This window comes from Zingiber officinale, chromosome 11B, assembly GCF_018446385.1.
Source record: "Zingiber officinale cultivar Zhangliang chromosome 11B, Zo_v1.1, whole genome shotgun sequence".
Lineage (NCBI taxonomy): Eukaryota > Viridiplantae > Streptophyta > Magnoliopsida > Zingiberales > Zingiberaceae > Zingiber > Zingiber officinale.
The window spans coordinates 79824494-79846487 of NC_056007.1; the positions used below are offsets into that span (position 1 = coordinate 79824494).

General features: G+C 38.5%; 4 protein-coding genes across 4 annotated transcripts; 2 read left to right on the forward strand and 2 right to left on the reverse strand.

Annotated features, from left to right (window-relative positions):
* Window positions 1–78: 78 nt before the first annotated feature.
* Window positions 79–9165, reverse strand: LOC122034241 (CRM-domain containing factor CFM3, chloroplastic/mitochondrial-like). The gene is made up of 10 exons (XM_042593399.1): window positions 8320–9165; window positions 6712–7198; window positions 6494–6624; window positions 4689–5039; window positions 1809–1965; window positions 1217–1509; window positions 1033–1092; window positions 856–948; window positions 616–714; window positions 79–547 (listed from the first exon to the last, which is right to left on the reverse strand). The coding sequence occupies exons 1-10, from the start codon at window positions 9094–9096 to the stop codon at window positions 470–472; spliced, it is 2526 nt and encodes an 841-aa protein (XP_042449333.1). The 5' UTR covers window positions 9097–9165; the 3' UTR covers window positions 79–469.
* Window positions 9166–9544: 379 nt separating this feature from the next.
* Window positions 9545–10183, forward strand: LOC122034081 (PRA1 family protein F2-like). Its single transcript, XM_042593209.1, has one exon. The coding sequence runs from the start codon at window positions 9545–9547 to the stop codon at window positions 10181–10183; it is 639 nt and encodes a 212-aa protein (XP_042449143.1).
* Window positions 10184–12896: 2713 nt separating this feature from the next.
* Window positions 12897–14638, forward strand: LOC122034488 (AP2/ERF and B3 domain-containing protein Os01g0141000-like). The gene has a single exon (XM_042593761.1). The coding sequence runs from the start codon at window positions 13135–13137 to the stop codon at window positions 14143–14145; it is 1011 nt and encodes a 336-aa protein (XP_042449695.1). The 5' UTR covers window positions 12897–13134; the 3' UTR covers window positions 14146–14638.
* A 132-nt stretch (window positions 14639–14770) lies between these two features.
* On the reverse strand, window positions 14771–21258 carry LOC122034486. The gene is made up of 9 exons (XM_042593760.1): window positions 20760–21258; window positions 20600–20677; window positions 18572–19315; window positions 18353–18455; window positions 17077–17177; window positions 16789–16963; window positions 15326–15496; window positions 15148–15248; window positions 14771–15063 (listed from the first exon to the last, which is right to left on the reverse strand). Exons 1-9 carry the CDS (start codon window positions 21084–21086, stop codon window positions 14986–14988), a joined length of 1878 nt encoding a protein of 625 aa, XP_042449694.1. The 5' UTR covers window positions 21087–21258; the 3' UTR covers window positions 14771–14985.
* Between the last annotated feature and the right edge of the window lie 736 nt (window positions 21259–21994).

Consider the following 21994-nt stretch of genomic DNA (forward strand, 5'->3'; position numbering starts at 1 on the left):
GTGGTGTATTCTAGTAGCTTCCCTGTCGTTGCCGTTAATATTGTTTATTCCAGGCTAAGGACTTGCTAGACTGAAGACTGGAAAAAACAGACAAAAAACTAAGATATTAGAACAATCTGATCGTTTGATTAAGTAAACGAAGGAATCCATTGGCAATAATTTATTGGGGAGGAGGGAAAAATGTACTAATTTTGGAAATTTACACACGTTTATTGAGGCTCAGAATCCTCTTTAACACAGGCTCCATGAATCTTGAAACTTTTGTTCAACACTTGGAGGGTCCATTGACTTGCTATCAAGGCTGAAAACAACAAATTCCTTCCTCATTCCATGACAGAAATGGTCGCCGTCAAAGTATTTCCCCTCTGCAAACTGTTAGCAGACTAGCTGCGGGATCAAGACAATCACCCGGGTCATCCTTGTCGCTGTTATCGACCTGGCTATCTTTCTCAAGGTCGCAATCGCGACTTCAATCTTCTCCATTTTCTTCATCAACGTTGTAAATTTCAGCAGCACGGGCAAAGGTATCAGGATAACCCTCATCATCCTGCAAAATACAAAGGATATTAGTAACCTCCAGGTAACATCAAGGGACAGCAATATATTTTCTCAAACCTCATGTACTTCTTCATCGTGAACATTGTGATTGTGCATCGATTCATCAACGGCAACATCACTATTTAAAGTGTTCAAATAGGCTTCAACATCATCATCCTACAAGACCAAAAAGGAAGACAAATTTCCGGACACCCAAACAATGGATAAAACAAAAGTATGTCTAAATACAAGTTGTATTAAAAACAATCATAGGTTGCAGTATTGCAATAGTTTGAGTTTTTCTCAGAATAGACTCACCTCTGTATCTTCTTCATCTTCAGTACAATATGCAGAGTCTAGCTTGGCATACAAGTCCTCATCGCCTTGATCTTTAGCTAGGTCCATTTGTGCCTGAGAGAGATATATTTGAAGAGACTCACAGCTTTTAACCAGAAAATTAGAGATCTTAAATTATTTAAAACAGAAATAAGATACCAGTTCGGATCTAAGTTGATCCACTTTCTTTTGCAAATTCGAAATATGACGGTTTAGAGCCTACAATCAAAGATCAGTGTCCATCAGAAGACCAAAGAGAATAGAATAGAATACACAAAAACTATTTGCTTAGGAGTTCCAAAGTCAAAGAAGAAATTTACATCAATGAGAATTTTTTAATTACCTCGCGCCTCTGGAGCTCTATGGAACGTGCTAAAGCCTTTCTTTTTGTCAGTAGGTTCTTAGGTCTCAATGTAGGAGGCCGGTGATAATCCCTCCCCCTATACACAACAATGGCAAATCCCTTGGAGACTTTGTCCACAGACACTAGGACACCCCCACTTTCTGCTTCAAGTGCCAAAGCAACATTCTTAACCTGTGAAAAAGTTTTTGCTTTGATAATAATCTTGACCAATTCCCTATACTTCCAGTGTAAGTGCATGTTCTCAATCGTGCCATCAAAAACTCCTCTCCTACCTGCAGTTTTGGACTTCCAGCATCATTAACACTCAGGAAGATGCATACAAGAAGCAAAAATAATTAAAATAGACGGTTCAAGGGCAGACAGAAAGGAACTGCACGTCTAAATCATAAGATATGAAAACGGCAAGAATTCATCTCAAACAATACACGAAAAACAACAGTTATGTAATACTCATGAGTATTGCCCTTAAACAAGTCAAGGCCAACTGTGAAATCCCAGTGCACTGCAAGAAAATATGCAGCTCAAACAATATTGAGCCTAATATAAAATTGAGAATTCAATGTAAAATTACCAAGGAGCAAAAATGCTTTCATCCTCAAACCTAGCTTCCGGAACATGAACCTTTCTTCCTCAGTTATTGGTTCAGGATCCTTAACATGTTCAGCCGGCTTCAATGATTCTTCCACCTTTGCTAAAACTCTACCAGCCTTGTCTACCTTCTGTTCAGCCTGTGACATAGAAATTGTTTAGAGTACTAAAATATAAAATATGATTGCTCATTTTTGCAGGACACACATGAAATATGCTACTGAATTTAGCAACAGAAAATTGCAGCCTCGAAAAAAAAATGATCAATGGCTTTAATTCCTGTAAATTTAATGCTACTGGTTGCCTGATAATTATAAATCAGATTAAGGCACACTGTTGGATGGAAGGAATCAATCTAAGGCAAATCTAGATTAATTGTATAGCCACAGCCTCATAGAAACTAAGACCAGTTACTCCATTGTCAAAATAAAAAGGAAAAGAAAAACCTTGTGATACTAGAGAAAATTTCCTTCTTATTCAATATTAATGAGAGCTTAGAAGTTTAGGAACATAAAAGGACTAAACAGGGAATGGCGAATTACGTTTTGCAACTTCTGATAAATGCTTAGTGACTATGAATCCATTAAATAGAACCTAGAAATTTGAGTAATTCTTGTTATGCTTAGGGGAAAAGGGAAATATTACATTGTCTTTCAAAGAAAGCTATTCCATGGTTATATAAGATTCATTGCAAAACCGTAAACCAAAACTCCTAATTAGAGACCAAATCCACAACAGCAATAACTCAACACTCCACCTCAAGTTGAAGCATAGAAACTATTATGACAACTTGTTATATAAACTAAAACTAGAAAATATAAAGAAATCGACTGAGATCATAACTATGAAAATGAAAACACAACTAAGCAAACTCCAAAAAAATTCAATGGAACATGCAATAAAGAGAGAAAGAATGAAGTGCAACTAACATGAAGAAGACCTCCAAGAACTAAGCTCTCAAGTGAGCTTCTTCATGAAATGGTGCATACAGAAGCATGCAATACATTGAAGAAAAAAGAAAAAGGAAAGTACCAAGGGTGCTAGAGAAAGGATAAGTTGCATAGCTCCATCTTCTGCTGGACATAGTACACTAAGGAAACTATGTTCTCCCCGGAAGAGAAGAAAACATATAATTCATGTCTTCCCTGGTTCTTCAGGTGCCTAAAATGCAGCAAGCAAATTGAACAAAGTTCTTTTTTAGAATGAATGAGAGGGAAGAAGAAAAAGAAGCAAGGATTGCTTCAACGAAGAATTTAGATTGGAGAATAATCGAAAGATTGAAATGAAGGAGCTTGAGAAGGGAAAGACAAGGAGTCGTTGAGTAGATGTGAGAAACCAAGGGAGAAGAAACATTATGAGGAAGAAATAAAAGATTTGAAAATGCCAAAGGAAATAAGAATAACAGGAGAAACATACCACACGAAATGGAAAAGGAGAAGGTGCTGGGAGAAGAGAATTCAATTGAAGAAACAAGTTTGCCGAGATGAGGGAGCAGGGAATGAAGGAAAATAAATCTGATCCAGCAAAGAGGAAGCTTAGCCTAGGAAATCTCAAATGTTAGAAGATTAACAAGATGGGCACAGGTGGCACAAAAGAGCTTACCTGTGTCTATTATTATCATCTTTTTGGTAATTTACCAAAAAAATGAGTAATTTCGACTATGCAACAAGGTACAGTACAATTTCAAACCATGTTTGAAGTCTCATGCAATAAATTCCACCTCTACCTCTCGTCATGTCAGTTTAAAGACAAAGCCATAGTTATCACAAGGTGGAAGAAGCTACACTGGTAGAGTAGATGAGTGCTTGAACTAGAGAAAGCTGCTAACGACCAAAGGTAGATTCCCAAAAGGGTTGCTGGAGCTCCATATCCGTGGGGCCGGTACTAGGGGGGGCCGCTAAGGTAGCGGATCTACCTTTTCCAAAAGGGTTGCTGGAGTAGCAAATAGTGCAGCAAAGAAATTGTAGACTGAGTATGTGTGGATGTTTGTGGTGACGGTGGAGTCTAGAATTGAAAGGTTTCACAATGGAAAAGTAGCATGAGTACATGAATAATTGAAGGTGGAGACAGTTATTTGGACATCAACCTCGTTAAAGCAACATGCTCTTTCCACTGCCTGTATTACCTCCTGCAAAAGAGTACGATCGCACACATTCATGGTAAAGACCAACTTTACCAACTTGGAGATGGATTTGGCCTATTTGAGTACTAGCTTGTTGGCCTTTGATTTAATCATGGAAGCAACAACATAGAGATATGGTAATGAGGGCTTATGGGCAAGGAGAGATCAAACAACATAGAGATAGGAGAGGATGAGGGGAGGATGCCAATTCTAGTGATGGCCTCCTCCTAAGGGGGTTTGCAGTAGAAAGGCACCCTAACCTTAAAATTGGTGCTTTAATATCATGTCAAGTTTGGGAAAAGGGAAATAGTGAATCGTTTTTCAAAGAAACTAATCAGATGAACAAATATAAGACAACAGAACCCTAAAATTAAACTCCTAATGTGGAACTAAACCCATCATACCAATAACCCTAACAATTTTATTACCTGTTAGCAATCCTAAGACTTGGCTCCAAGAAAAAGAAGAGTAACAGAAAAACATACAAATTCTGCACACAACATTTGAGTTAATTAACAGAGGGAAACAAGGAAGGATGGCCTTGAATTTAATAACTAAAAAGGACGCTTGCTTATTTTAAAGAAGGATTTTCAAATTTAGATAACAATGCAAGCCGGCCCAAGTAGTTTGGACTTGAAATGATGCATAAATCAGTAAGATAAAATGTCAACCAAGACATGTGATAATTATTCAATGGATACTTTTGATTGTTAGGATGGTTTCCTATGTCAGGATACTTACAACGAGAAGATTCCTCTCTAGCTTCCTCACAATGTTGGCATGTCTATTCATCTCTGCAGCTCTCACCATTTTGTTCGCATGATCATCATCAATATCATTTCCCCATCTAGCATGAGCTTCTAGTGTTTCACCAAGTGTACCAGCGATCCCAGGTTCTATAACTGACATGTCATTTAACGCAACCGAGGATGATGCTCTTAGTCGTGCTTGTTCTTCTTCATCTTGTAGGGTCTTGGCTAATCTTTCTCGCTCAAGCAATGCCTCCGTAATTTCTGGGGACAAGAAATCCTTTCCTCTATAAATGACAATGTAATCCTTGTTTCTAGAAAGGATTGCACCCCCAGTTAGCTTCTGAAACCAAGCACAGGAAGCATTAGCAAATACTAAGGTTTTTGGATGAATCACATTTCAGACTATTGGCAGAAGAAAAAGAAAACAGAAAACAGATAATTCACAAAAACTTGACACTTTAGAGGTCCATTTAGGGGGTGCTTGGTTTGTGGAAGGGAATGGGATTAGGAATGGGATTCATTGAAGTAAGAATGGGAATGAGGAGTTTTGAATCCGTGGACCCCACCATTCCCATTCCCCCCATTTTACTTGGTAATGGCCAAATCCCATATTTGAGGGTTTGAATCCGTGGGCCCCACCATTCCCATTCCAAATATTAACATTCCAAACACTAACTTTCAATCCCTTTCCCATTCCTCATTTCCATTCCCTCCAACCAAGCACTCCCTTAGTATGATTCAAACAACTTGATTTTAATCCCTCAGGTAACATAAAAATATACCTATCAACCAACCTATGACATTCACAGTGAGAATCAAACATTAGTATCTTTTCATAAATCCACCACACAAAAGCAAAAATAATTGCTTTTAAGCGTACAGAAACTTAAACACATCACTGAGATTTTTTCTCCAGCATCTGTTAGTTGCAAGTGATATTGCAAACAAAATATCCTCAACATAGCTTCTATATCCAATTGTAAGTGGAACAGCATGATGCTTTCACCAGACAATGTTAAGTTGTTTACACCAAGCATAACGTTTTGCCAAGAAAGAAAAGAATTATCCTGGAAGCTTCTATCTTTAGAAAATATTTTGTTTGTTAAATTTCTACACAATTGCTCCCTATGTTTCCCACAGAGAATCCTCTTAGAGAGGAAAATTTGTTTCATATTATTTGTCATTCTCATATACCAAGACAATGAAACTTTTTATCTTTCAATTCTACCTTCACTACATACTCTGTTTCTAATGCATTCTTCTTTGTTTCTTTGTCACTTTTAAATTCTTTCTTATTCCCAGTACACAATAATTGGGTTTGGATGAGGGCAATTTAGATATTAGTTTTAATTTTTTTCCCCCCAAATGTAAGCATATTAATTGTTTTTCTTAAGAAGTGTGAAAAAATCTAAAAGGACTCTTTTGCAATTAACAAGGAGTAATAGTTAGGATTTGAGAAAATAGATCAATTGACTATGGCTGTGGATCTTAAATCAGCAAATATCATAGTTTACTTGATGAGCCAGATTAGCTGGTTTAGTCATCTAATATGATTCCCTAGTTTCATGTGATTAAACTCAGGTGGGAAGGTGCATACTCTTCTGTTATCCCAAATTTACATTGTTCACAGCTTTTACAGGTCATGGTTCATATACAGTCAACGAAATGAAGATTATGCAATTTAGATTTTATAAATGGTTAGCCTGGTAATTCATTATGAGAACCTCCATCTAAAAAGTAATTAATCTATAAACAATTTTGCATGCTAATTGTTGATGAGGAGACTCAAATAACCTTGATCTCTTCCGCCATCCTTTCACTGCTGGTGAGCTGCACTCCACGCTTCAAAGAAATCTTTGCTATGGAACTTTTCTCCCAAAGCTTCACTATGGCTGATGCTAACCCCTGATGTCGCCTGCTTCTCCCTGAGACGTTTTGAAACAAAAATTTTACGCAAAGGCAATGACTTCCAGACTTATTTATTCAAGACATAGAAACAAAGTCATGCTTACCAAGAGCAAAATGAGGAGGCAATACCCTTGAAAGTCTGCGTAATGCTGTACCTTCCTTTAGTCCAAGAGTACGTTTCACTCCATAAGGGAGAATCCTGAAAGGAGGTTCGTAGCCAGGAACTACACCTGGAAGCAAATCAGCATCTACAGGGGGTGGTCCATTTCCAGGCCAATCTGTGTAACGAGGACCTAGATCATCCAATAGTTTGTCAATCTCTTTGTCATAGTGAGATTCTGGAGGAAGTTGAAGATCTTTTCTCTTATCCACTTCAGCCGATACACCTTCATGAAAATCTTCCATATGATTGCCTCTACTAAACTCAGATGCCTGAGCAAGACTATATGTATCTCGTTTGAAGGAATTTAAACCAGCTCTTTCAGGACTTTGATACCGTATCTTCACAGGTTGAGGGATCTCATAGGTCACACCCCTATATAAAGAAATAGAGGTTCCTGACCTCCATATCACCAACCCTCCTGTTTTCCTCTATTTTTTATAAATCAATTGTTATCATCAGCATATAGCTTCATAACCATCCACAAAAGTTGGAGTAAATGGAAAATGAATTTAAAAATAAAAGCAAGGTAAGGTGGCATGTCAAAATTATAACTGTTGGTTCATATAAATAGTACGAGCACGCATAAACCAGAGCAATAAGCAAGGAGAAAAAAAGTTAGGAAGATTACTTTTATATGCTGAAAATATGAAATTAGGAAATTCAAGGGGGTACAGTTATGTTGGTTTCAAGAATTTTAATGGAACCCACAATCAGCTCGTGAATGCAAGAAAATTGAGCATCCCTTCAATTTGATTCCTTTTGAAAGAACAATCCACATGCACTAATATTAATTACAAAAACATAGTTTAAAAATGCAACTAAAATATTGAAACATTCATGTGACAAGCCACTAATTGAATATTGCACGCATTGACTGCATTGATATTGCAGATGTCAGAAACAGCAAAAATAAAAAATGATTAGATAATAGGCAATAGCACACAAACACGCATAAGCAACTAGATTAAGTTCATGATTAAAAGGGATTGCTTGATCAAACACTTACAGATCTATCAATAATCTCAGTGCTGAGCATGCTCAAGTGTAACATGACTCTAATACTTATGCTTAGTGAAAACAAGTTCCTAGATCATGGGAAGAAACAGGCATAGCTGCCCCAAATTTTATTACAGGTTGAACAGTAGGTCAGTTATTTGAGAACTTGTTTTGACCACTCATACTGGAGAATTCTGCACTACTGTGTGTTAATGAACACATTGAGTACGTTTTTATCATGCTCTTGTTAACTGTAACATCACTAGGGCAGTGGTCCTAAGTACATCTAAATTAACTGGAACACGGCCAAATGAGTAGGATGCCAAGTATACCCAGGATCATTCAATTGTGAGTCCAGGGTTTCGGTCCCAGGATAACAGGGAAGAAAGGTTTCAGGTTTATTATAGAAACTCAAACAACTAATCAAATGAAAACTGTTGTCAGATGATATGTCTGGGAGAGAAAAAGAAGACTAAACAATGTTTCGATCGACAAGTATGAAAAATCAGTATTTCGAAGAGGGGGAAAAAAAAAAAATCAAAAGTTGACTTACCTCCAAGATCTCATGCATTCGCTTCATATTAAGTGCGGGAGGACCCTCGCACTTAAGCCTCACTACCTCCTCCGTCTTCCACTTCTCATGAATCAAATCCACAATCTCCTTCGTGACCCCAGCCCCTTTAATCTTCGTCCTTGATTTTGTCCTAATCGCCATGTGCCGTAACCTCCGCAGCTCTCCTTCTGGTAGAGTCAGTTCAGCCAACGAAGTTTTGGTCCTCTTCTTCCTCGCTGGAGCCACATTGTCCGCTTCAGATGGCTTCTCCCACGGAAACCTTATTTCCTCATTCAAATCAAATGATAACCCACCCCTCGAATCAGGCAGAATCCCGTCTTCAGCGTAAAAAATGTCCTCCACCGATCCTTTCTCCGGTAAAGGAGTCTCCTTTACCTCCTCGGAATCATCAATATACCCGAATTTCTTCAATTTCTCCACAATCCTAGACATGGTGCTGCTTCCGGTGCTCCTACTAGTGCCGAACTCTTCGTCGTCGCTGGAAAGACCATGCCGATAGTCGACAGCGGATGGAGGCCACTTCGGGAACGGTCGGAAGGAGGGCCCTCTCCATCCGTTGATCCAGGGAGGCCTTTGGAGGTCGTTTTCGGGGAAACGATGAGCCTTAGGTCGATCGCTTCGCTCGCGAAGGGAGCGCAGTGAAGGGGAGACGGCAGAGAAGCGGCGGACGACGAGGAAGCGGGGAGATCGAAGGCGGGAGACGGAGGCGTGGAGCGAGTCGAGGAGGGCGCAGGGGTGCAGCTGAAGAGTGGCCATAGAGAAGGATTGAGGAGGAGAATCCTTCTTCGATTTGGGGTTTGGATTCGGGTTGCGAGGGGTTTCAATTTGGGGTTTGTAAACAAATTATTTAATATTTTTGTTGATTTTTAATTGTGTAATTTTGATATTCGGGCTGTGGCATTTTTAGCAATTAACCCAACAAAGGTCCACCTTTTTTCTCGCCGTCGAACTGCGTTTGTCCCCTTCATTTTAAACGCACCTAAATTCATACCCACCTATCACCGTCGACTAACCCGACGATCTCGCTTTCAGGACGATCACCCGTCTCTTCTCGGGGCCCCTTTTTAAGGACGCTTTTAGTTATAAAAGCTCCTCTACCCCACCATTTGCCTACCGGAGCGGAGTCGTGAACCGGAGCGGCGATCCGCTTACCGCTTACGCTCCTCCGCATTTGCGTTTCCCTCGTCCATCTCCCCGTTTCGCCATGCGCTCCGCCTCGGCCGCCGGCTACGGCACCATTCCCGCCTCCGCCCCTCCCCCTTCGCCTCAGTCATCGCCGGGGGTTCTCTCCGCCGCTCGCACCGCCGCGCTCTTCTCCCGCCTTCGCGAGCAGGGCGGCAGCCTGGTCGCCTCCCAGCGCCCCTGGGGGCAGTTCCTCGACCCCTCCGCCCTCGTCCGCCCCGGCTCCTCCGGCGAGACGTTCTACCGCATCCGCCGAAACATCGGATACTTCCGCTCCAACTACGCCATCTCCCTCCTCGTCGCCCTCGCCCTCGGCATCATCTGGCAGCCTTCCTCCCTGGCCGCCTCCATCGCCCTCGCCGCCGCCTGGATCTACCTCTACCTCGGCCGCGACGAACCGCTCGTCCTCTTCGGCCGTCGATTCGAGGACAGGACCGTCCTCGGCCTGCTCTCCCTGGCCACCTTCTTCGCGCTCGTCTCCACAGATCTGGGATCGAGCGTGTTCAGGTCGATCGCCGCGGGGACGGTGCTCGTTGCCATCCACGCGGTCTTCAGGGTAACCGACGATTTGTTCCTCGACGAGAGGCAGGCCGCGAGCGGGGGAATGGTCGCCGGAATGGGTGCGCCGATGGGGCCGACCTATGTGGTCCGAATGGTGTGAGCTCTTCGCCGCCGCCGTTTACGAAAAAAGGACTTCGATGTGATGGTTGAAGGTACGCCGGCTTTGCTTTTGTTGATCTTGAAGGGGGAGACTCGAGTTGGTTTGCGGTCATTTTGCTTATCAAATTTTTTTTTTTGGAATTTTTTGTCTTTTCAATTTTGCAGTTTATTTTATGCGATCCACCGACTGTAACTTAATGGTGCAAGAAAAACCAGATTTGTTATTATAAATTTTAAAATATTGTATAAATATCATCAAAGATAGTATCTTCTTTAAATACTACGAAGTATTTAGTCTTTTTGTTTTGTTTGATTTTTCTGTTTTTTTTTCAGAAAGAAACCATTTGGCCATGCTAAAATAACCCAGTGATTTTTTTTATTATTAATTTTTTTTTATAACTAAGATACAAAATTCACGGAAAGAACATCCACATCAGCTACTCTATTAAAAAATTAGTTATCTTATTTATTTCTTAAATTTAGATTTCGTAAATAAAGATTCTCTAAATTTAGAAAATGAAATCTATATCCTAAAAATAAAATAATGTTTTTTTTAACATCTTTTTTTCCACTCAATTTTTTCCATCTTTTTCTTTCCACTCATTTCATAAATATAATAATAAAAAATAAAATAAAAATAATAATAAAAAAATTAAGGATGATAGAAATTTTAAAGTATTTGATGTAATGGATAAAAAAATTAAAGTATTTGATGTGATTATTTAAATTTAATAAAGTGTATCATTTACCCTAATTTTAGATATAGTAATAGAGAAATGGACGTTGATGCTCTAATCTATCTAAAAAAATTATTTTAAATTTTAGATAGGATAACTAAAAATTCTTTACATTAATTACCTTATCCATTCATTAAATTTAGATTTGATGAATAGTGATTCTTTAAATTTATAAATGAAATCTCTACCTTACAAATAAAATAATATTTATTTTTAATTTCTCTTCTTCCACTCAATCTTTTCAATCTCTCTTTTTTCACTCATTCCATAAATATAATAATAAAAAATAGAAAAAAATAATAATAAAAAATTAAGGATGGTGAAAATTTTAGGATATTTGATGGGTTATTAATAATAATAAAAAATAGATGTGAAGTGAAAAATGATTATCTAAATTTAATAAAATAAGTTATTTATTTTAAATTTTAAATATAGTAATAAAAAAATTGATGTGAATATATATATATATAATGGCACATATTTTTTATATAAAAAATATCTAAAAAATTATTAATAAATTTTAAAATTATTTTTAATATCAAAAAAATATTAACCTAATTTAAATTATTTTTTAAATGGTCTAAATTTTTAATTAAATAATAAGTAGTAAAATTAAGATGATTATTTGTTATATTTATAGCTCTAGAAATTGTTATGTACAGTAAGAAAATTTTAAAGGATTGGATAACTAAATTAATAATAATAATAATAATAATAATAATTATTATTATTATTATTATTATAAAAAATAATAATGTTTACCCCAATGATCTAATAGTTTAAAAGGAGGGTCGTAAGGCACCCTTTAATGAGCGAGTCAGATGTGCACGACCGGCATTAGTACAGTGGCATTCCATCATATTTTGGATTGATGAAATTATTTTCACAAATAGCAGTAAGTTATTGAATACAAGTAAAAAAAGGGAAAGGGAAAGAATCTAAAAATTCATTTCGTGATGTAATCAGAGAAAAAATTTTCTCGACCGGAATTTTCCTTAATTTATAAATCCGACCTCCCAATCTTCTAAACTCGGTGTGTTTAATCTTTATATAAAAAGCAAAAGTAAAAAATAAATAAATGAATCACATTCAATCTTTATATTTTGACTCTCGTTTTATCCGAAATAGAGAAGAGCATATAATTGGAAGGAAGTTAAGATAAATTTTGTTTCCCTTTTTTACAAAATATATATTTAAAAATTGCAATTGTTATACTTAACATCGAAATGAAATATGCGTTATTATTTAATGATTACTAATTTATATAATTAATTTTGTGTGTTTGCAAACCTTCTTTAAACCTTTAAATAAACAAATAAACAATTAAAAACAAAAGGAAGGCGCATTTATCCCCATTCTCTCTCATTTCTCTACCGATCTTTTTCTACCCATTTTGACCTTTTTCTATCTATTTTTCTTCAAATTTTCTATAGTTCAATTTTCAGTATTACAAAATATCTTAGTGTCTAATTTTTCTCATACAAATGGCCACTATATTAGGACAAATATTCTCTATAATTTTCCTCATTTCAGAGAATGTAGGATAGTCCTTGAAAAGTCAATAAGAAGACGACTTAACTTTTGCTCCAATATATTAAAATTATCTCATTTGAATGCTTTAAATTATACAATACAATAATTATTTACAATAAAACATTAAAAAAAAGGCTCGAGATATAAAACTATAAAGAGCAAAACGAGGATGGCGCAAAATTATACGAGCTCGTGCATGAACTCAAGGGAAAAATTATTGATTATTAAATTATAGTGAAAAAAATTGATTATGCTCATTCCAAATATTCCTTATAATACATCTCCAAATTATACCGTTGAGTGACTAGGGGTGAAAATGAGTTTTTTTTTTAAAAAAAAAATCTGAGGGGAAGATTATTTGTATTGAAGAACATGTATAGTAATTCACCATGATTATTATTTAAAAAGAAGGCCTATTTTAGTAAAGAGATGATTACTGTAATTCCTTGCCCGCATAAAAGGAAGGTCTCATTTACTACTGACCATGGCTCATCAAGTGAGTTGAACCCAACCATAACAGAATGCAAAATTCTATGAGTATCCGCGCAGAAAATTCTATGGGGGGATCGGTTTCATCCATTGGATCGCTTCATCATCAGCTGCAGGATGACGTTTGCTCCAATTGGACGGCTAGAAAAATATCCTTCATAGGACATTTTGTGGAGCCGCCTGCAGAAAATCTATGCGTTCCATTAGATCTCTCAGCCCGCTGTTTTATGAAAAGATGTGCATCATTTTCTATATAGCATCAGAAATCCACATCGCCGGCATTCCGACTCCTCGATCGTTCCGGATGGAGACGAGCTGCGTCGAGAACAGGCAGTGCGAGGTGATCGAGCCCGAGGTGAGCTCCGAGTCCGGCGGGACGTTGGCTGCGGCGCCGGCGCAGCCGGAGTACATGGGCGTGGTGCCGCTTCCCTATGGCCGCTGGGGCGCGCAGTTCTACGACAGGGAGAGGCGCGTGTGGCTGGGCGCGTTCGACGTGAAGGCCGAGGCCGCGCGCGCGTACGACGTGGCCGTGCGGCGGTTCCGCGGCTGCGGCGCCGTCACCAACTTCGAGCCCCTGGAGGCGGAGGAGCTCGCCTTCCTCTGCTCCCGGTCCAAGGAGGAAATCGTCGACATGCTGCGGAAGCAAACGTACCGCGACGAGTTGAAGCTGGTCAGGAACAGAGGAGCGGCGGCCGCGGCGGGGGCGGAACAGAGGAAGCCCCTGTTCGAGAAGGCCCTGATGCCGAGCGACGTCGGGAAGCTGAACCGGCTCGTCATCCCGAAGCACCACGCGGAGAAGCACTTGCCGCTGCGGGAGGACGACAGGGGCGTGGTGTTGAGCTTCGAGGACGAGCGCGGCAAGGTGTGGCGCTTCCGCTACTCGTACTGGAAGAGCATCAAGACTTACGTGCTGACCAGGGGATGGAATTGGTTTGTGAAGGAAAAGGGGCTCCGGGCCGGCGACGTGGTGACTTTCCACGGCTCCACCTCCGGCGAAGAGAAGCGGCTCTTCATCTTCCCGCGCGGGGGGCGCGTGGCACCGGCGGCTGCTACTCGCTCCATCAGGCTGTTTGGTGTTGACATCGTTGGTGGTGCAATTGGCGCCGCCGCCACCGCCGCCGCCGTTGGGATTAAGAGGAAGATATCGTGCGATGATAGAAGTGAAAGTTCATGTGACGATGCAGGAGCAGATCGATTAAAATAGCTTTCGATCATTATATATATATAGATAGATAGATACCAAAATCTGTTATTTTTGTGTTTGGATTTGTAAGTTCATCAGTTCGTGCGATGATTCTTATGTCATCCAAGACAGCTTGGCAATATTGATTTAATAAGCTTGAATGCAATAATATTCATATTTAATAAAATACTAATATAGGATATTTCAAAATGCAATATGATGTCATATGAAATAATACTTTCAAAAATTAACTAAAAATTAGTTATAATTGTTTGTGATGAATTGTTTCAAAAGTTAAAATATGCGATGCAGTTGTTAAAAATTGAAAATATTTTATAGACCTATCGAATTATTAAAGGGTTGCTAGATTTAATCAACTCATATAGGTCACAATTATCTTTCCATTTAATTTTGTTTAACCACGATTATATATTGAAAATACTTAACTATTGTATGCCATTGGTACTGGAATAGCATCAAAACGTTTTGTACCAAATTATAGACGTCATTATGAAATAAAATTTGATATTAATAAAGAATTTCCAAATCCACCATTTGCACAAATAGGCACATACTTTATGAGGATTAGATAATTCAACCAAGAGAAACTGGAATACCATACAGATTTTTTTTTTTAAAGATGGAATTTAAGGGGAAAAGGAGATCATTTATAATTAAAAAAACTGTACGAATTTCTAAAATTTAGTAAAACATTTACTTTTTCTGTTGGTATCTGAATCAAGAGTCAAACCTTAGGACTAATTATGTATTAGAACCAAAGGTGTATGATGCAACCCTAACCTTTCAAGTTTGTGGTATGGTTTCTTCACGTAACTTTTCAGGTAAATAGTCCCCTAGATGTTAAGTTGAAGTGGATGGCGATAAAGAATCATGGAGAGAAAGAAACTGTATAATGCAAGGATAGACTTCATCAACAGCCTGCATAAGAGACCAAACACAGCTAACGACTTTTACCAGTTTCTTCACCAAGAAAACAACCAATTGAAGGAGTTAGCTATTTACCAGTCGGCCGCCAACTAGATCGTAGTGAGCATAATGTGGGCCATTAGGTTTCCCGAAGGCCTTATAGCTGCCCATTTTCTTTGGAAGGACTTTAACAGTTTCTGACCATCAAGCATGTAGAATTTAAGAGACTGTTGATCAATAGATTTCCTTTTACAAGTTTCAATACAACTCTTACCATACACAGCTTCAGGAGGGCATATCATGTCTCGGTCTCCAGCCAGAGCAAGGATAGGCACCGCACACTTGTGCAGATGATCCTTGTAAAAGAAAGTGCCAGTTCTGTTGCAAAGACCTCCATCGCGGAAAGCAGTAGTTAGCTGGAGGATCACTTTGGCAGGCACAGTACCTGCCAAGACATAGAGAGCTCAAAAAACATGAACTAGGTAAAGACCCAAAAAAGAAAGAGAACAATTTATGTTGAGATATTATTTACAGAGCGTGTTCCGCCCTGCAGATAAAGAAGTTCAATATCATCCAAATAGCAAAACAACACAATTGTTAAAAATGACTACAGTGTGGAAAATAAAGACTGGATAGATAGAGAGACGGTTCAATAGATGCTGGACACATAGAAATTTATTTAGGGATAGAAGTGAGCCTTCATTAAGTTTCAACGATGATTGCACTTGGTTGAACACTTGAACTTAACATTAGACTCATAGGTAGCAAGCTAAGAAAGAGAAAACACTTTATCCAGTTGATTGTCCTTGCTTTAAACCCATGTTCAGCCATCGGCTATAGCTGGTGGATTATGTGTGATGGTAGAAAATGAACATACAAATTAGGGGACATCTGGAAGCAGTCAGCAAATACAGAAAACAATAAATGGCAAGGCCTAAATTACTATTAGGGGTTAAGGAACACTTAACTGAAAGAACTTCCTTATCTAACCAAATATGACTAATAAACCATGATAAATAAATATAAAACCATTGCATTTTTATGTTCAGGAAAGAAGTACCATGATTCAGAATGTAAGATGGTGACATTTGAAACGGATATAAAGTAATTAAGAGAGTTTTATCCTTTTGTAAAATAAAAGTAATTTTTACTCCATCCTTATTTTATGGGAACACAAACAAAATGTTTTAGGAAAAAAAACCGTAAATAGAGAAAAAAAAAGGAATGGTTTCTGAAAAAAAAAACTGACAAACTGCATTGTAGCATTTACTCTGAAGAACCAGCTGTTTTAAGATCACAAGCTACAAATATCTAAACATCAAAGTAAACCATAAGCTACAAACAATCATACCCTTTCAGACTTGCCTTTTCTGTGCATATTAATCACATCATCCACATCTTTCAAAGAGAATTCCACAAAACTATATAAAGTTGACCAAGCTAGATTTAGAGTTGTACAAACTAAATCATTCATCCACCAAGCCAAAGAAAAAAAAAGAAGCCAAAGCCACTTATTTGCATGTACTATCCCCAAATATAGTGTTCACTAATCTAGAGGGATTAAAAATAAATATGAAGGTAAATAGGCTTGCCACAAAAGAAAAGTAGAAGTTGATTTGAATCAAAGCAAAAAACCAGTCAGAAAATTGGCGGCTGGTATATCAGCATGTAATGTATCTGCAGTATGAGCATGCTAACTGCTATATTAAGGCTACGGTTCAGTAAATTTGTACTTACAAAAATTATTCAAGATAAGCTTTGTAAACAACTCAGGGTGCATCATATCCTGTGCTGATATTTGATCATTAAGCCATGACAGAACATATGGAGGTCTAGATGATAAAGGATAGGCAGCTGCTAGTAAAGCTCCTAAAGGGACAACAGGAACATTAAGAGCCTGCGCAGGATCAGCCTGTGTAATAAATAAACAAAATTAGGTTCCTCTATTAAATTGTAAAAAAAAAAAAAATTTAAAAAAATGAAAGTGTCAAATTTAATGCACACAAAAATAAACATGCAACTTACAAGTGGTAGTAACAATTTCAGTGATGATTTAGAGGTTGTGTAGTCGACAGAAGATGCCAAAGTAACTACTCCAGCCAATTTAGGTTTTCTATTTTCATAGGCTAAGCAATGAGAAGAAAGAAAAGTCAGTTCTATAGCACTGAGGAGGCAAGAAGTTACTTATCCTGGGTTTATCTCAATGACTTGCACTCAGTACTAAATTTAAGATCATTTCATTAAGCATGAACTCATACATCATTTTCTCAAAACAGAAAAAAAAATGGTGTTTCATTACAACAACAAGCAATCAGATTAGGATATTTGGAAAAGACTACTATGGAATTATCCCACAATAGAACATTGTGTAAAACTGCATATCCCTCCTACCTTTAATATGCCCCCTCATGCCTACCATGACTCAGAAATACGTGCCTATTTTTTGTCTGACATAAATAGGATTCGAGCCTTGGTCCTCTTGCTCTGATATGATGTTGAATTCGAATGGTTAACCACTTATCCCTAAAGCTCAAGCTTCATAACAGTAGCTGTTATAAAAGGAACCAACTTATATTTATATAAAAGACCACTGTGCTTATGTGAGACCAATGCGCATGGAGCCTCCTAGCTTCAACATTCATGATGGATCTGATGCTACTTGGTTATCAATGCAAGCTAGCAACATTAGCATGGTATCACTGTCAATAGCTAACCTCAAGTGGTCCATAAAAGCCATGGATCAAAATATCTTGTCATGGCAGTTCATAATACCATTTGTGAAAGCATCTAGTGTTAAAATACGAACCAGTGAAAGTATCTAGTGTGTTAAACATTTTCATTTCCACAGATAAATCATGGATCAGGACATCTAAGGACGTCAATGTAGTCGGTAGAAGAGAAGTGCTTCTTAAATAATCAATAGAGCAATAAGATTTAGCATACGAAGCCTAACTTGAAGGCAGTAACACACTTGAGAGGCAACAATAAGGAAGATATGCAGGGGGAAACATGAACCAAAAAGAGTCACACACTACAGAGGCAAGAATAGAAAAGGAAGAAATGAGGGCGGACAACATGAACCAACAACTGTTTTAAATCTGAACTGTATCCAGTTGTGTATGCATTACAAATTATTGCATACAACTATATGTGTGCAACCCATAGCTATAGTTAGCATATTCATAAGCAAAGACAGAAAGATGAAGTGAATCACAAGACAAATAACTATCTGAACTAAAGAGGCCCCATCATTACTACCATCTTAGAATAATCTGCCATTATAATAAAAATCAAACTTTACCATATTTGGATAGCATAGCATATAATAAGATTCCCCCCATAGAGTGCCCAATCGCTAGCAACTTTCCATCCTTACTCTGAGTCTCAAGATTTATGTATTCCATCTAAAAAAGAAAATAAACCTCATAAGTTCCCAAGTTTAAAGAATGAATTCTTATATGTGTGCGGCTAAATATTGCCAAATTGATTTTTTTTACTAAAAAAGGACCTGTCACCTCACCGCAGCAGGTATGTCTTCCTCCAAGTAGTTATCAAAGTCCCAGTTATAAGTCACAATTAAATCAAGCTGATTCTCAAAGTCTTGTATGGTTGTTGAAAGGCGCTCTTGCAAGTCAAACAGCTGAGGAGAAACTGATCGATGACCTTCTTCAATCACATTTATTAAGCGTTGACTCAGATCCTTTATTTGCTCAGCAAAAGCAGAATTCTGTCTTGTTTCTAGCAAAGTGGATATGTTTTCTGTGATCTCATTGAAGCGCTCAGATAGTCGGGTGTCTTCCAGAAGTTTTGAAATTTGATCAAAGAACTTATCTGAGATATCCCTTAATTGACCTTCATTTAGATAACCGGACAGTCTTTCAGCCAAGCGCATAAAAGTATCACTTAGCTCAGTTACCAATTTTGATTCATTCCAAGTAAAACTATCGACCATTTTCCCATTTACATTTGTACTTTTAGGATCTGGCAAAGAACTGGAGTTCCCAACCATCTTTTCTCCAACTGGCATAACATTTGTACTTTTAGGATCTGGCATAGAACCAGAATTCCCAACCAATTCTACTCCAGCTGACATAACACCCTTTTGATTAGCTGCATCAACAGAATTAGCAACTGATATAACAGGCTTAATTAAAGGATCATCAACCGCCTTCCACTCATCTGCACGTTTGCTCAATCCGGCGCCTCTCACTTCAACTATCCATGTATCAAAACCTTGGTTAGACATGTGACGAGCAAATGAAGCCTGAATATACATTAACAGGTATCAGCAAAAATAATAAAATAGAGAAACTAACAAGGATATGGGAAGAAATCTGATGTTCTTAAACTTGTGCCACAAAATTCTCAAGCATAGAAAGAGATGTGGAGAAATGGCCACTGGGGAAACAGAGATGCATATGGATGATGTTGGTGGGAAAGGGAGCTTTTTGAATCAGCTGAGCTATTAATTTTCCACCACCATCCTGAGAAGAGTATAGTGTTTTGATCCCTCTGGTTTAAATTTCAATGCCATATTCTGACTCTAGCCTTGTGAATTGAGAGAGGATCAAGGGGCTAATCAAAAGGATCTTTGCTCAATTGCCATGTTAACTGAGTTTGAACAAAGAATGCCTTTGGAGAAATGTACCAGGCAGAAAAACGAAACAAGATGCATGCATGATTCCTCCTCTAACTGGCAAATGGTGCAGTTATTAACATTGAGAATGCCATATCATTCTAAAAATTCATGGTGTGTACTATATTCATCATATCCACCCAAAGACAAGGACTTTTATCACAAGGGTATTTCCTACCTCATATAAGAGAATTGAATACAGTGATTCACTGAGAAGTTATCACAAGAATTGTGAGACCATTGAAGATTAACATTATCTACATACTGGGAGTAGCACAAATTGGGTGATTTTCTAGGACACAACCAAGCGAGGGAGGTATGCTCCAGTTGATATTAGGTCTAAAATGAAACATTTTGATGAAGGCAATAGATGAGAGATTCGGAATGAATCATATTCCCCCTGAATTTCCTTCTTTTCTTTGGCATTTTTCTGTGATGTACCACAGAGAAGATTGTTGGATTAGACAAGGGAAGCTCCTGATTGGCGTGGCAATTGGCAATGGGAATGGAGTGGTAATTGAGTTGCTGGAGCCTTCGATCAAAGGATTCACCATATGTCTTTTTCAATTTTCCACCATCATTTTCAAAGCAATGCAATGTGGAGTTTTCCACCTTTAACATTTTTCAAAAAGCAGTTGGAACTCCATGATTTTACCTATGGATTTGCTTTGGTTCTGTAACACATCAGAAGCACGGGGTGTCAAGCCTATATTCCACGCACCTAGACAACCTTGGTTGTTATCGTGACACCACCGAAATGGGGAAATTATATAGTTCCGTTATCTTGCTTGCAGGTTTTCCTTGTGATCAAATAACTACGTAATGAAGACAATTGACTAACAAATGACGATGACAAGAAGAGGACGAAAAGAAAGAAGAAGAAGGAAAAAAAAAATCCTAAATGGTACTAACCCCTGGAGAAAGATCAAATCCGATCGCGTTAGTGCCAACCCCAGACAACAGCATCAAGGGATGATTCCTCTTCGGTACCTATAGATCCCCACCAGCGCACAGTTCAAACAACGGCGCACGAAACAAATCAAAGATACAGCGGGATTGCGAGAGCCAGTACCTCAGGAGGCGGTCTATAACGCCAGAGAGCGAGCTTCCACTCGGTGCCAGGGACCGGGACATAGTGGAGCTCGTCCGCGGTGCAAATCGCCGGTTTCTCGCCCTCCTTCACGGCCGCGGGAACAGCAGCGAGGGCGTCGTTCGAAACGGAGAACGACCTCAGAGAAGGGGCAACGCGGGGGGAGACTATCGGGCGAAAGGAGACCGCGGGCCGCCACTCACTCCTCCCTCGGCCAGCGAATGGGGTAGCGCCGTGGCTGGAGCAGAATACGGCGGCCGCGGCAGCGAGGGCGGTGCGGACTTCGGCGTGGCAGTGGAGAAGATTCATCGCGAATCGGCTGGAGAAAAATAAAGTAACAGAAATCTCGATGCCTTGCTTGTTGTTCTACCGGTTGAGGTCGTTTGGAAAAGCAAAAAAAAAAAAAAAACTAGTTCTGCTTTCCACAATTTACAGAATCAGACTCGCCGTGTTATTGGAGCTAAAGTAGGCCGCGTTTCATGTGAGAGAACGGGTATGAAAAAGATGACGGAGCGTGAAGAAATAATTAGAACAAAGAATTAAGGAAAGAAGAATAGGATTACTTTCCATGACCTTATTTTTATAAATAAAATTGAATATCAATTTTATGGGAGCCTATTTTATATCTTAAATAAATATATATTTAACATTAATGAATTTAATAGTTAATGCTCATGAATATCTCATGAATAAAATAATATATTTATACTGGTTTATAGAAATCGTGAAAACCGTGCAAATAATACGCATATAATTGACTCTGTTCAATACTACACAGGACTTTCGTTCACCGCCGATCATCCTATCACTTATATAATGCTCTGTGTTTACCTTAAAAAAGTATACAGATAAAATAAATTTAGGAGCATAGGAAGAAAATGGAATGGAAAAAAAATTATTTATATACTTGTTTTTTTTTTTATTATGAAAGGTAAGTACTTGTGGTATAAATTTTATAACTGAAACAAAAGGTAAATGTATCTGATCCTGTCTGAACACTGAATCAATGAATGCTGGGCACGTGATGTTTTCCGAAGAGCTGACGTAGACCTCCGACCGGCCATATGGACCTCCGGCGAACCTGCAAAGAAGTCGGGCCGAGAAGGGGTTCCCGGCGATGACCCTCCGACGCTCAAGTCAGGTGGAAGAAGAATAAGAAAGTGGCTCCCTGGATCAGAGATTTCATACCTCTGGTGAAGTCTAAGGGCTCTTATATA

Excerpts from the sequence above, each read along its gene's own strand:
- LOC122034081 (XM_042593209.1), top strand. The coding sequence starts at position 9,545 with ATGCGCTCCGCCTCGGCCGCCGGCTACGGCACCATTCCCGCCTCCGCC.
- LOC122034486 (XM_042593760.1), bottom strand. The coding sequence starts at position 21,086 with ATGAATCTTCTCCACTGCCACGCCGAAGTCCGCACCGCCCTCGCTGCC. Across the intron at positions 18,456-18,571 it reads AGGAAGACATACCTGCTGCG|ATGGAATACATAAATCTTGA; the intron begins GTGAGGTGACAG and ends TTTCTTTTTTAG. Across the intron at positions 16,964-17,076 it reads TGAAATTGTTACTACCACTT|GCTGATCCTGCGCAGGCTCT; the intron begins GTAAGTTGCATG and ends TTTATTACACAG.
- LOC122034241 (XM_042593399.1), bottom strand. The coding sequence starts at position 9,096 with ATGGCCACTCTTCAGCTGCACCCCTGCGCCCTCCTCGACTCGCTCCAC. Across the intron at positions 7,199-8,319 it reads GAATGCATGAGATCTTGGAG|AGGAAAACAGGAGGGTTGGT; the intron begins GTAAGTCAACTT and ends TATAAAAAATAG. Across the intron at positions 715-855 it reads AAGATGAAGAAGATACAGAG|GATGATGATGTTGAAGCCTA; the intron begins GTGAGTCTATTC and ends TTGGTCTTGTAG.
- LOC122034488 (XM_042593761.1), top strand. The coding sequence starts at position 13,135 with ATGCGTTCCATTAGATCTCTCAGCCCGCTGTTTTATGAAAAGATGTGC.